The sequence below is a fragment of the Coregonus clupeaformis genome, chromosome 13, assembly GCF_020615455.1.
Source record: "Coregonus clupeaformis isolate EN_2021a chromosome 13, ASM2061545v1, whole genome shotgun sequence".
In the NCBI taxonomy this organism is placed as follows: domain Eukaryota; kingdom Metazoa; phylum Chordata; class Actinopteri; order Salmoniformes; family Salmonidae; genus Coregonus; species Coregonus clupeaformis.
The window spans coordinates 3309554-3323054 of NC_059204.1; the positions used below are offsets into that span (position 1 = coordinate 3309554).

Genomic DNA, 13501 nt, shown 5'->3' on the forward strand with positions numbered 1-13501 from the left:
ATAACCGCAGGCAGAACAGTTGAAACTGGAATAGCAGCAAGGCCAGGCGGACTGGGGACAGCAAGGAGTCACCACGGCCGGTAGTCCCGACGTATGGTCCTAGGGCTCAGGTCTCTCAGTTGGCTTTTCATAGCCGATCATTAAAGAGTTGAAAACAGCAGGTCTGGGACAGGTAGGGGTTTCGTAGCCGCAGGCAGAACAGTTGAAACTGGAATAGCAGCAAGGCCAGGCGGACTGGGGACAGCAAGGTGTCATCATGCCCGGTAGTCCTGACGTATGGTCCTAGGGCTCAGGTTCTCAGAGAGAAAGAGAGAACGAGAGAATTAGAGAGAGCATACTTAAATTCACACAGGACACTGGATAAGACAGGAGAAGTACTCCAGGTATAACCAACTAACCCCAGCCCCCCGACACATAAACTACTGCAGCATAAATACTGGAGGCTGAGACAGGAGCGGTCCGGAGACACTGTGGCCCCATCCGAAGAAACCCCGGACAGGGCCAAACAGGAAGGATATAACCCCACCCACTCCGCCAAAGCACAGCCCCCGCACCACTAGAGGGATATCCCCAACCACCAACTTACAATCCTGAGACAAGGCCGAGTATAGCCCACAGAGGTCTCCACCACAGCACAAACCAAGGGGGCGCCAACCCAGACAGGAAGATCACGTCAGTAACTCAACCCACTCAAGTGACGCACCCCTCCCAGGGACGGCATGAAAGAGCACCAGCAAGCCAGTGACTCAGCCCCTGCAACAGGGTTAGAGGCAGAGAACCCCAGTGGAGAGGGGAACCGGCCCGGCAGAGACAGCAAGGGCTGTTCGTTGCTCCAGCCTTTCCGTTCACCTTCACACTCCTGGGCCAGACTACACTCAATCATATGACCTACTGAAGAGATAAGTCTTCAGTAAAGACTTAAAGGTTGAGACCGAGTCTGCGTCTCTCACATGGGTAGGCAGACTGTTCCATAAAAATGGAGATCTATAGGAGAAAGCCCTGCCTCCCGCTGTTTGCTTAGAAATTCTAGGGACAATTAGGAGGCCTGCGTCTTGTGACCGTAGCGTACGTATTGGTATGTACGGCAGGACCAACTCGGAAAGATAGGTAGGAGCAAGCCCATGTAACGCTTTATAGGTTAACAGTAAAACCTTGAAATCAGCCCTTGCCTTAACAGGAAGCCAGTGTAGGGAAGCTAGCACTGGAGTAATATGATCAAATTTCTTGGTTCTAGTCAGGATTCTAGCAGCCGTATTTAGCACTAACTGAAGTTTATTTAGTGCTTTATCCGGGTAGCCGGAAAATAGAGCATTGCAGTAGTCTAACCTAGAAGTAACAAATGCATGGATTAATTTTTCTGCATCATTTTTGGACAGAAAATTTCTGATTTTTGCAATGTTACGTAGATGGAAAAAAGCTGTCCTTGAAACAGTCTTGATATGTTCGTCAAAAGAGAGATCAGGGTCAAGAGTAACACCGAGGTCCTTCACAGTTTTATTTGAGACGACTTTACAACCATCTAGATGAATTGTCAGATTTAACAGAAGATCTCTTTGTTTCTTGGGACCTAGAACAAGCATCTCTGTTTTGTCCGAGTTTAAAAGTAAAAAGTTTTCAGCCATCCACTTCCTTATGTCTGAAACACAGGCTTCTAGCGAGGGCAATTTTTGGGGCTTCACCATGTTTCATTGAAATGTACAGCTGTGTGTCATCCGCATAGCAGTGAAAGTTAACATTATGTTTTCGAATAACATCCCCAAGAGGTAAAATATATAGTGAAAACAATAGTGGTCCTAAAACGGAACCTTGAGGAACACCGAAATGTACAGTTGATTTGTCGGAGGACAGACCATTCACAGAGACAAACTGATATCTTTCCGACAGGTAGGATCTAAACCAGGCCAGAACTTGTCCGTGTAGACCAATTTGGGTTTCCAGTCTCTCCAAAAGAATGTGGTGATCGATGGTGTCAAAGGCAGCACTAAGGTCTAGTAGCACGAGGACAGATGCAGAGCCTCGGTCTGACGCCATTAAAAGGTCATTTACCACCTTCACAAGTGCAGTCTCAGTGCTATGATGGGGTCTAAAACCAGACTGAAGCATTTCGTATACATTGTTTGTCTTCAGAAAGGCAGTGAGTTGCTGCGCAACAGCTTTTTCTAAAATGTTTGAGAGGAATGGAAGATTCGATATAGGCCGATAGTTTTTTATATTTTCCGGGTCAAGGTTTGGCTTTTTCAAGAGAGGCTTTATCACTGCCACTTTTAGTGAGTTTGGTACACATCCGGTGGATAGAGAGCTGTTTATTATGTTCAACATAGGAGGGCCAAGCACAGGAAGCAGCTCCTTCAGCAGTTTAGTAGGAATAGGATCCAGTATGCAGCTTGAAGGTTTAGAGGCCATGATTATTTTCATCATTGTGTCAAGAGATATAGTACTAAAACACTTAAGTGTCTCTCCCGATCCCAGGCCCTCGCAGAGTCTGTGCAGATCCAGGACAGCTAAGCCCTGGAGGAATACGCAGATTCAAAGAGGAGTCCGTAATTTGCTTTCTAATGGTCATGATCTTTTCCTCAAAGAAGTTCATGAATTTATCACTGCTGAAGTGAAAGCCATCCTCTCTTGGGGAATGCTGCTTTTTAGTTAGCTTTGCAACAGTATCAAAAAGAAATTTTGGATTGTTCTTATTTTCCTCAATTAAGTTGGAAAAGTAGGATGATCGAGCAGCAGTGAGGGCTCTTCGGTACTGCACGGTACTGTCTTTCCAAGCTAGTCGGAAGACTTCCAGTTTGGTGTGGCGCCATTTCGTTCCAATTTCCTGGAAGCTTGCTTCAAAGCTCGGGTATTTTCTGTATACCAGGGAGCTAGTTTCTTATGACAAATGTTTTTCGTTTTTAGGGGTGCAACTGCATCTAGGGTATTGCGCAAGGTTAAATTGAGTTCCTCAGTTAAGTGGTTAACTGATTTTTGTCCTCTGACGTCCTTGGGTAGGCAGAAGGAGTCTGGAAGGGCATCAATGAATTTTTGTGTTGTTTGAGAATTTATAGCACGACTTTTGATGCTCCTTGGTTGGGGTCTGAGCAGATTATTTGTTGCGATTGCAAATGTAATAAAATGGTGGTCCGATAGTCCAGGATTTTGTGGAAAAACATTAAGATCTACAACATTTATTCCATGGGACAAAACTAGGTCCAGAGTATGACTGTGGCAGTGAGTAGGTCCAGAGACATGTTGGACAAAACCCACTGAGTCGATAATGGCTCCGAAAGACTTTTGGAGTGGGTCTGTGGACTTCTCCATGTGAATATTAAAATCACCAAAAATTAGAATATGATCTGCTATGACTACAAGGTCTGATAGGAATTCAGGAAACTCAGAGAGGAACGCTGTATATGGCCCAGGAGGCCTGTAAACAGTAGCTATAAAAAGTGATTGAGTAGGCTGCATAGATTTCATGACTAGAAGCTCAAAAGATGAAAACGCCATTTTTTTTGTAAATTGAAATTTGCTATCGTAAATGTTAGCAACACCTCCGCCTTTGCGGGATGCACGGGGAATATGGTCACTAGTGTAACCAGGAGGTGAGGCCTCATTTAACACAGCAAATTCATCAGGCTTAAGCCATGTTTCAGTCAGGCCAATCACATCGAGATTATGATCAGTGATTAGTTCATTGACTATGACTGCCTTTGAAGTGAGGGATCTAACATTAAGTAACCCTATTTTTGAGATGTGAGGTATCACGATCTCTTTCAATAATGGCAGGAATGGAGGAGGTCTTTATCCTAATAAGATTGCTAGGGTGAACACCGCCATGTTTAGTTTTGCCCAACCTAGGTCGAGGCACAGACACAGTCTCAATGGGTATGGCTGAGCTGACTACACTGACTGTGCTATTGGCAGACTCCACTAAGCTGGCAGGTTGGCTAACAGCCTGCTGCCTGGCCTGCACCCTATTTCACTGTGGGGCTAGAGGAGTTAGAGCCCTATCTATGTTGGTAGATAAGAGGAGAGCACCCCTCCAGCTAGGATGGAGTCCGTCACTCCTCAGCAGGTCAGGCTTGGTCCTGTTTGTGGGTGAGTCCCAGAAAGAGGGCCAATTATCCACAAATGTTATCTTTTGGGAGGGGCAGAAAACAGTTTTCAACCAGCGATTAAGTGCTGAGACTCTGCTGTAGAGCTCGTCACTTCCCCTAACTGGGAGGGGGCCAGAGACAATTACTCGATGCCGACACATCTTTCTAGCTGATTTACAAGCTGAAGCTATGTTGCACTTGGTGACCTCTGACTGTTTCATCCTAACATCGTTGGTGCCGACGTGGATAACAATATCTCTATACTCTCTACACTCGCCAGTTTTAGCTTTAGCCAGCACCATCTTTAGATTAGCCTTAACGTCGGTAGCCCTGCCCCCTGGTAAACAGTGTATGATCGCTGGGTGATTCGTTTTAAGTCTAATACTGCGGGTAATGGAGTCGCCAATGACTAGGGTTTTCAATTTGTCAGAGCTAATGGTGGGAGCCTTCGGCGTCTCAGACCCCGTAACGGGAGGAGTAGAGACTAGAGAAGACTCAGACTCAGACTCCGACTCGCTACATAATGGGGAAAACCGGTTGAAGGTTTCTGTCGGCTGAATGAGCGACACCGGTTGAGCATTCCAACAGTATTTCCCTCCAGAAGCCATGAGAAAGTTGTCCGGCTGCGGGGACTGTGCGGGGGATTTATACTAACGTTACTGTCTGTACTTACTGGTGGCACAGACGCTGTTTCTTCCTTTCCTACACTGAGATTACCCTTGCCTAACGATTGCGTCTGAAGCTGGGCTTGTAGCACAGCTATTTTCGCCGTAAGGCGATCGTTCTCCTGTATATTATGAGTACAGCGACTGCAATTAGAAGACATCATGTTAATGTTACTACTTAGCTTCGGCTGTTGAAGATGTTGATGAACCATGTCCAGATAAAGCGTCCGGAGTGAAAAAAGTTGAATAAGGGAAAAAAGTTGCGATGGAAAAAAGGAAAATAACGTAAAGTTGGCAGCTAAAACGCACAGGAAAATGACTCTTCTGTCTCGGGATAAACGTCCGGGGTGAAAAAGTTTTAACGAAAAAAGATGAGTGAGGACAAAACTAAAAAGTTGGTAAATTTGTTGAACACAAAGATTGATTAAACGTTTATTAAAAGTAAAACGTGAATAGTTTGGCAGGTAGCCAAGTAGCAACAAACAGCACAGCAGTACGGAGACAATGCGGAAGCGAGACGGAAGTCCAATTGAGATCAGAATACTTATTTTACAAGGGAGACATGGTGCGTAATGAACACGGCCCTGGGCCCTCTTAAACAACACTAAAGCGCAACTCTACAATTGAGATCAATGTGTGATTAATTGGGAAAGTTACCGAGTTACTAAGTGCAGATGTCAAGCCTTTAATAATGGGTAGAGAGAGGTTGACCAGTAACTCAATCAATTCTATTCAAAGGTTTTGCCAAAGTTAAGTTAAAGTTTAATCATGTTAATCATGTTTAATCAATCACCATTGATTCAGTTGATTCAATTATGTGGGCAACACAAACCCTTTGAATAGCTGGTGCTACAGAACAACTGGGGAAAATCAGTTATCATTCATGCCATTCATATGACTACAGAGACAAAAAACAACCAGACCTGGGTTCAAATACTATTTGAAATAATTTCAAATTCTTTATCCGTACTTGATTGAGCTTGCCTGGCTAAAATGACCATATGGCACTCCAGGCCGGCTACATTTCAAATAGTATTTGAACCCAGGACTGTAACAACATCAAATGAAATAGACAAAAAAAAGAATAAGAGTAGAGAAAGACTCACCTCCGGGCTGGTTTGGGCGTGCCTCCCTCTTGGGCCCTGGAGATAGAAGATCACAGTCCCCGTCAACACACTTTCTGCCGTTCACCAAATCCCTCCTCTCAATCCTCCACATCTATCTGAACAGAGGTCCTAAGGCATAGGTTGGAGAACTCCCCGTCTCCAAGTAATACACCATAAGAGGACCTTTTTTTCAATGAGGTCATGAATGATCGGAGAGACCAAGAAAGGGATTCAGCAGCAGAGTGCTGTAGCAGCAGCACCAGAACAGATACGGCTCCGAGGCCTTGAGCATGACCACTGGGTATGGGCTGTGTATCCCAACAGTATGACTGTGAGACTGCAGACTTTGCGGTCGACTGGTTGTGTCGGATGAGAACGGATGAGCTTGGCAGTGGACCAACACAGCAGCAAAACCTTCTGCCTTGGAAGGTTTTTCCCGGGAAAGCTTGCTCCCTCTTTGGAACAATATTTCAGTGATCATGCAATCTCGCTCAGCATAAGATTTAGGCTGCATCCCAAATGGCACCCTATTCCCTATTTAGTGCACTACTTTTGACTAGAGCCCAAAGGGAATCGGGTGCCATTTGGAATGCAGATTTAGTGTAGATTTGTGTTGACCCAGAGAACAGTCCTGACTCGGATTAGATAAGCCATGAGGTGAAAGGATGGTATATATCAGAGTATCTCAACCCTTGAGCAGATTAGAAGATCCACTATGTATTGCTGAAACCATCACATTTGATTCCAGCAGACCTGCCCTCTGTATTTCTATGAAGGTGTTCCTAATGTTTTGTACACTCAATGTACATCGATTAATGTTCTCTCTTACCTTATAGTTTAGTTTTAAAATGTAGCACTTCAACGTAAAATAGGTTCATTAAGTAAATTGTCCTCAATGGCCCCGTTAACCTGAATTTAGAACGACAATGGTCACAGCCTGACTTAGGTCAACAGTCTAGTAAGGTCCACTGGACATGATTCCACACCCCCATGTCTATAGACCTGCTTCATATTTAAGTTGTATATTTACCAAAGTCTAATCAACACCTAGCTGTGTGTATTCCACTGAAGATTGCTATAACAAGAGGGACACTATCAAAAGTGTTAACACCGCAGAGTCGGCATGGGTTCGAATCCAACCCCTGACACCATGACCTTGTGTCCGCCCTCACCTGTCACTTTCACGCTCCTCCTCCTGTAATTGGTCCAGAGTGCAGGGGCTGAAGTCAAAGTGGGTGCCGGTTAGGTGGACCATCCCGTCCTGGGTGTCGCCCGAGTGGAGCCCGTCGGAGCTCAGTCTGAGCAGGGCAGAGGAGGGACTGAGTCCTGGAGAGAAGAGAACAAAATAGGAGGAGAGGTCAGGGGCTGTAAGTAAAAAGCATCTCAGAGTAGGAGTGCTGATCTACGATATCCCCACATGGACAATGTCATATTATTTTCATTGTGATCTAAAAGGCAAGACTGATCCTAAATCAGCACTCCTACTCTGAGACACTTGATACATATGGCCCCAGATGGAGGCTCACACATAAGAACAAAAATCCAAGGTTAATGGGCCAATGTCCCTCTCCAGGTGGATTAATAAAGTTCCATTCAATTCTACCAAGGCCAATGTCCTTCTCCAGGTGGATTCATGAAGTTCAATTACATTTTTGCAGGGAGAATGTCCCTCTCCATGTGAATTAATAAAGGTATATTCTACTTCACTTAAGTCCAACAGGAGGCAATATGGTCCTAAGCAATATGGCGAAGGCTCACGTAAGTTTCTTCATTCGGAAGGTCAAAAAAGATCTCCATCGAAGAGAAGTGCTTTAGTCAACAGTTGACTTATCGTGTGGTGGAACAAGCTCAAGAATAGAGATCCGCTATAGTCTAAAAGCAGTGCAAAAATAATATCCGTACTACATACAGCAGATGATTCAAAAGAAAATAAAGATGGGTCATTTAGACAGATCATATGCAGACAAAGACCAGACGACGTTCTGAAAATAAGGCCGCCCCCCAATTAGGAATAAACAAGAAAAAGCCAAAGAAAGCAATTATTTTCCAGAAGGCTAGGCCACTGTAAGCCAAGCTAAGCCAGTGTAACAGAGTCCTGACAACAAAAGGCCAAGGAGAAAACATGTCGGAGTGGAGGGAAGTGGATGACAGAACAAAAGCAAACAGACAACGTGGGAGAGAGAAGGTGGGGTGGTGAGGAGGAAAGAAAGCGAGGAAGCCAGCTTGGAGGGAAGACATGAAGACAGAAAGAGAGAGGGAGAGCGATCGAGAGCGAGAGAGGGAAAGAGAGAGAGAAGAGAGAATTGGTTATACAAGATGAGGTGAGTCATATATATAGCTATTTGAGCACTTGGAAAAGCACTAAAGCGCTATTATGTATGACACAATTATTTACCTTCTATCATTATTTGAGAGAAGTGAAGAGGAAAAGACAGATAGAAAGAAAGAGAATGGAGGAAAGGCATGGGGGTGGCGGAGAGACAAGGGGTCCTTACCCGAGTCGGAGTCGCGTCCCGTTGGGTCGGAGCCCTGGCTGGCTGGGGCACTGTAGGGGGGGGAGGCCATGAAGGCCAAGGGGTGGGCGACCGCGTCAGAGCCTGGATCGCTGAATTGGCTGCGGGCGCGGATGCCGCCCGCTGAGAATTCTGGGTGCTCGGAGACGCTGAGGGCGGGCTGGGAGAGCTGCTTCTGGGGTCCCCGCTGCTTGTTCATCTCCATGGCCTTACTGACTACACACACAGACACACAGATTTAAGCAAAACTAGTCAGTAGGTCTCCAAACCCAGAGCTCAGGGAGAAAGAAGGAGGAGGAGCTATCAAGAGGAAGGGGCTTGAGATGAACCACAGTGAGTGGCTTGGCTGATACAATACAGATATAGATCAACTAGATCTACTAGATTGGTCAATTGGTTGAGAATGGCAAAGTAGCAATGTTACGACAAAAGGGTCCATATCTTCACCATTTCTAAATGGACATCTGATCAAATTAAAATGAACAGTATTGAAGTACAGACGTATTGATCTCAACATGAAATAATTTAAAAATGTAAATCATCACACTGATTAACTGCAATACTTATTATACTTGTAAAGATGTTTTAGTCATGATACATAAATGTCTACCAAGGCTCTTTGAACATGTAAATGAGTGTGTGTGCAAGTCTAATATGTGTAGATCTATGGCGGGAGCAGCACAGCATAATGGGGAGCTGGCCCACACAACTCCAGACAGGCACTTCCTGCTGCGGAAGTCCACAATCTCCTTACAGCGCTGGATGTAAGATGTAATGTGTCCGAGCCTTAACACAACACCACAAGCTTCTGTCCTCAGGGCTAAACATGCCCCTGAACTACACTACCGTTCAAATGTTTGGGGTCACTTAAAAATGTCCTTGTTTTCGAAAGAAAAGCAATTTTTTTGTCCATTAAAATAACATGACATTTATCAGAAATACAGTGTAGACATTGTTAATGTTGTAAATGGCTATTTTTATTGGCCAGTCTGAGATATGGCTTTTTCTTTGCAACTCTGCCTAGAAGGTCAGCATCCCGGAGTCACCTCTTCACTGTTGACGTTGAGACTGGTGTTTTGCGGGTACTATTTAATGAAGCTGCCAGTTGAGGACCTGTGAGGCGCCTGTTTCTCAAACTAGACACTAATGTATTTGTCCTCTTGCTCAGTTGTGCATCGGGGCCTCCCACTCCTCTTTCTATTCTGGTTAGAGCCAGTTTGCGCTGTTCTGTGAAGGGAGTAGTACACAGCGTTGTACGAGATCTTCAGTTTCTTGGCAATTTCTCGCATAGAATAGCATTCATTTCTCAGAACAAGAATAGACTGACGAGTTTCAGAAGAAAGTTATTTGTTTCTGGCCATTTTGAGCCTGTAATCGAACCCACAATTGCTGATGCTCCAGATACTCAACTAGTCTCAAGAAGGCCAGTTTTAATGCTTCTTTAATCAGCACAACAGTTTTCAGCTGTGCTAACATAATTGCAAAAGGGTTTTCTAATGATCAATTAGCCTTTTAAAATGATAAACTTGGATTAGCAAACACAACGTGCCATTGGAACACAGGACTGATAGTTGCTGATAATGGGCCTCTGTACGCCTATGTAGATATTCCATTAAAAATCAGCCGTTTCCAGCTACAATAGCCATTTACAACATTAACAATGTCTACACTGTATTTCTGATCAATTTCATGTTCTTTTAAATGGACAAAAAAATGGCTTTTCTTTCAAAAACAAGGACATTTCTAAGTGACCCCAAACTTTTGAACGGTAGTGTAACTTCAAATATCCACACTTGCATACTACTGGTGATGTATTGGACATGCATATTAGGTAAATGCTAGTAAGGATATTGCCAAATAGGGATGTGCGTTGTTATTTTTGTATATTAAAAAATGTGTCACTACAGAGCCTGTTACACATCTCAAACTAACCATTGCCGTTTTTTGCGTTCCACACTGGCACGATAGGAGGGAACTGTTAAGTGTACTACATCCATTTGTAGTCTTCCACACTTACTTGAAGCTGAGTCCACGCGGCTGGGCCGCCGAGGAGGGCCGAGGATGCTGGGAAAGCGAGGCTTCTTCACCTTCTCCTCCCCCTCTTTCTCAGTTTTGATGCTCTTCTGCTCCACAGAACAAAACACATACAAACTGCCCAGTCAGACAATTTAAAAAACGAGGTCACTTTCAGTAGGCAAGCGTTGTGGAACGTTGAAGATAGCCATGTCATGAATAGCGCTGCTGTGATTCCTTATTCTACATGTCAAAGAGGCATGTTTGTTTTATGCTATATTTTTTATTGGAAGTTGCACAATATTGTGCCCTACTGAATGCTACCCTGGAAAGCTGCTAACAAGTGGGCCATCATGTCCCCAAACAGTGCCACTGTGTGAAGAAACTGAATGATTTATGCTACATCAAATTAGAAGTTCCTACAAGCTGTAAAAGACCATGGTATTGTGCTCAAATACATAATTGATGCGTCTAGGTGGTTGTGTACTGTGTGTGTGTGTGTGTTGTACCTTGATCTTGGGCAGGAAGTTGATGCGGACTCGTTTGGGCTCTAGGCTACGTGGTTCCTTTACTTTCACTCCCAGGTGTTTCATATAGGTGAGGATGACATACTGCATAGTAGTGCTGCAACACAATACACTATTAATGAACTGTTTATATTACCACTAACCCATTTTTTAGGCCCAGTGCAGCCCACTTTATCTTAATATCAAATCATTTAAATCATTAAATCATCATATTGATTAACTGAATTAATTATTATACTTTGAAAAATGGTTTAGTCATGATACATAAATGTCTCACAAGGCTCTTTGAAAACTGTAATTCTAATAGGACACATGTTATCAATCACTAGAAGTACATTTGGGGAAAATCTAATGAAAAGGTTAGGACACATTTCTTAAAACCTGACCTGATCAGTTTTTACTAATTGCCCTATTCTTCAATACCATTCATATTGTCAGAACAGGGTTGTGTTAATAAGGGCGCACAAAGGAAAACCTTTTGCAACTGAAAACAAAAAAAGTGTTTCCACATTGGACAAGACCAGGTAGTCCCTCCCCGTTTCGATCTGTTTTCTTCCATTTGGTGCTAATGAACACCACCCTGGCCCAACTCAAAGTGTGTAGTACCACAGATCTCCAAAAGATGGAGTCAGATGACACTATGATGTAATGGCAGACAGGTTACGTCCCAAATGGCACCAATTTGGGCAAAAGTAGTGAACGCTATAGAGAATAGGGTGCCAGTTGGGACTCGTGTTCAGTAAGCTGTGCCACTCCAACAGCTTTCTCACAGCATGGATGGAAACAATATGCTGATGGAATTCATGTATCAGAAATAAGCAGCCACAACGTGAGCCATTCCCCAAATAGACCACACACACACACACCATCTGTCCTAGCACACTGACACCTTAGTCAGAACAGAACTGCTGTTAGCCATATGGGATATGGAACACTATAATATAATCTGTGTGCTAACTACATCCGACTGAAAATAGTGGAAAGAAATGGTTTAGATATTAAACCAATTATCAGAGAACATAATTCCAATACGCGTGGACTTCCGATCAGAACCGTATTCACAAAGCGTCTGATAGTAGGGGTGGTGATCAAGGATCAGGTCGCCCCTGTCAATATAATAATAATCATAATCTTCTAAAAGGGGGAAATTATCTTAGATCAGCACTCCTACTCTGACAGGTTTTGTGAATACAGGCCCAGATAGTGTGTGTGATTCACCTCGACTTTCACAACTCATACACAACTACTGTATGACAACACACACTCACTTGAGTTCATTCAACAATCAACACACTACTTCCACAGTGAACTTTCTAAACTCTAGTATGAGAACAGACCTATCCTAGTCATATTCTGACATGTGGTTAGTTATACACTTTACATCAGGGGTCGGCAACAGGTGGCCCGCAATTATTTTTTTGGGCCCTCCAAAGTTTTAGCAAAACAGGATATCTGTTCTCAAGTATTCCCACAAATAAAAAAAGAGACATGTGATTGTATATCAATGTAATCAAGGTATGAAATAATTGTTATTTTCAAATACAATCGCTTATTGAACTTAGTTGCGGTCAATATGCAGTGTACAATGTATTACAATTATGTTCCAGCCCCCCCCCCCGGCCATCCACTGACTTAAATGAACATTTAAAAAATCCCCCCTTACCACTTCTCCTCTTCTGTGGGCTGTGACGTCAGCCTGGAAGAAGATAAACACATAATAGGGTTAAGTGACACTCTCTCACACACACACACCTCCACAAAAAGCAGTGTCACTTCTACTTCAAATAGACAAATGTGTAGTCCGCTTGTGTAATAGTAATACAGTTCTATTAGCACATGGCTAATATCTCAATTAGTATTTCTGTGATTCCTCGCATCCTATCGCCTCGCCTCCTTCTCAACTGTATTGGAGGAGAAGATCCAAGGTCCCTTTCTACTGACCTTCTCCAATGGGTTTTGAGAAGGATGCGAGGAGAGAGGATGCGAAGAATCAAAGAAAGATTAGTCGACAACCCATGAGTGGCGACTGGAGAGCTTTCTGGCACAAAATGGCTGCCGTGCATCATCCAGGTGGGTGCTACACATTGGTAGCTACCGATACATATACAGTGCATTCGGAAAGTATTCAGAACCCTTTACTTTTTCCACATTTTGTTACGTTACAGCCTTATTCTATAATTTATTAAATTATTTTTTTCCCTCATCAATCTACACACAATACCCAATACTGACAAAGCATAAAACGTTTTTTAGACATTTCTGCAAATGTTTTACACATTTAAAACTGAAATATCGCATTTACATAAGTATTCAGACCCTTTACTCAGTACTTTGTTGAAGCACCTTTGGCAGCGACTACAGCCTCGAGTCTTCTTGGGTATGACGCTACAAGCTTGGCACACCTGTATTTGGGGAGTTTCTCCCATTCTTCTCTGCAGATCCTCTCAAGCTCTGTCAGGTTGGATAGGGAGCGTCGCTGCACAGCTATTTTCAGGTCTCTCCAGAGATGTTTGATCGGGTTCAAGTCCCGGCTCTGGCTGGGCCACTCAAGGACATTCAGAGACTTGTCCCGATGCCACTCCTGCGTTATCTTGGATGTGT

At 43.8% G+C, this 13501-nt stretch overlaps 1 protein-coding gene across 3 annotated transcripts in view; it reads right to left on the bottom strand.

The window, feature by feature from the left end:
• The window catches only part of arhgef12b (Rho guanine nucleotide exchange factor (GEF) 12b), a 129021-nt gene that overhangs the window by 20070 nt on the left and 95450 nt on the right, over window positions 1-13501 (bottom strand). For all 3 annotated transcript variants that reach the window (XM_045224129.1, XM_045224127.1, XM_045224128.1), the window contains 6 exons: window positions 12564-12596; window positions 10883-10997; window positions 10378-10483; window positions 8343-8576; window positions 7020-7173; window positions 5848-5883 (listed from right to left, as the gene is read on the bottom strand). In XM_045224129.1, the coding sequence (XP_045080064.1) occupies window positions 5848-5883; window positions 7020-7173; window positions 8343-8576; window positions 10378-10483; window positions 10883-10997; window positions 12564-12596 (678 nt within the window). The remainder of the gene's footprint in view (window positions 1-5847; window positions 5884-7019; window positions 7174-8342; window positions 8577-10377; window positions 10484-10882; window positions 10998-12563; window positions 12597-13501) is intronic.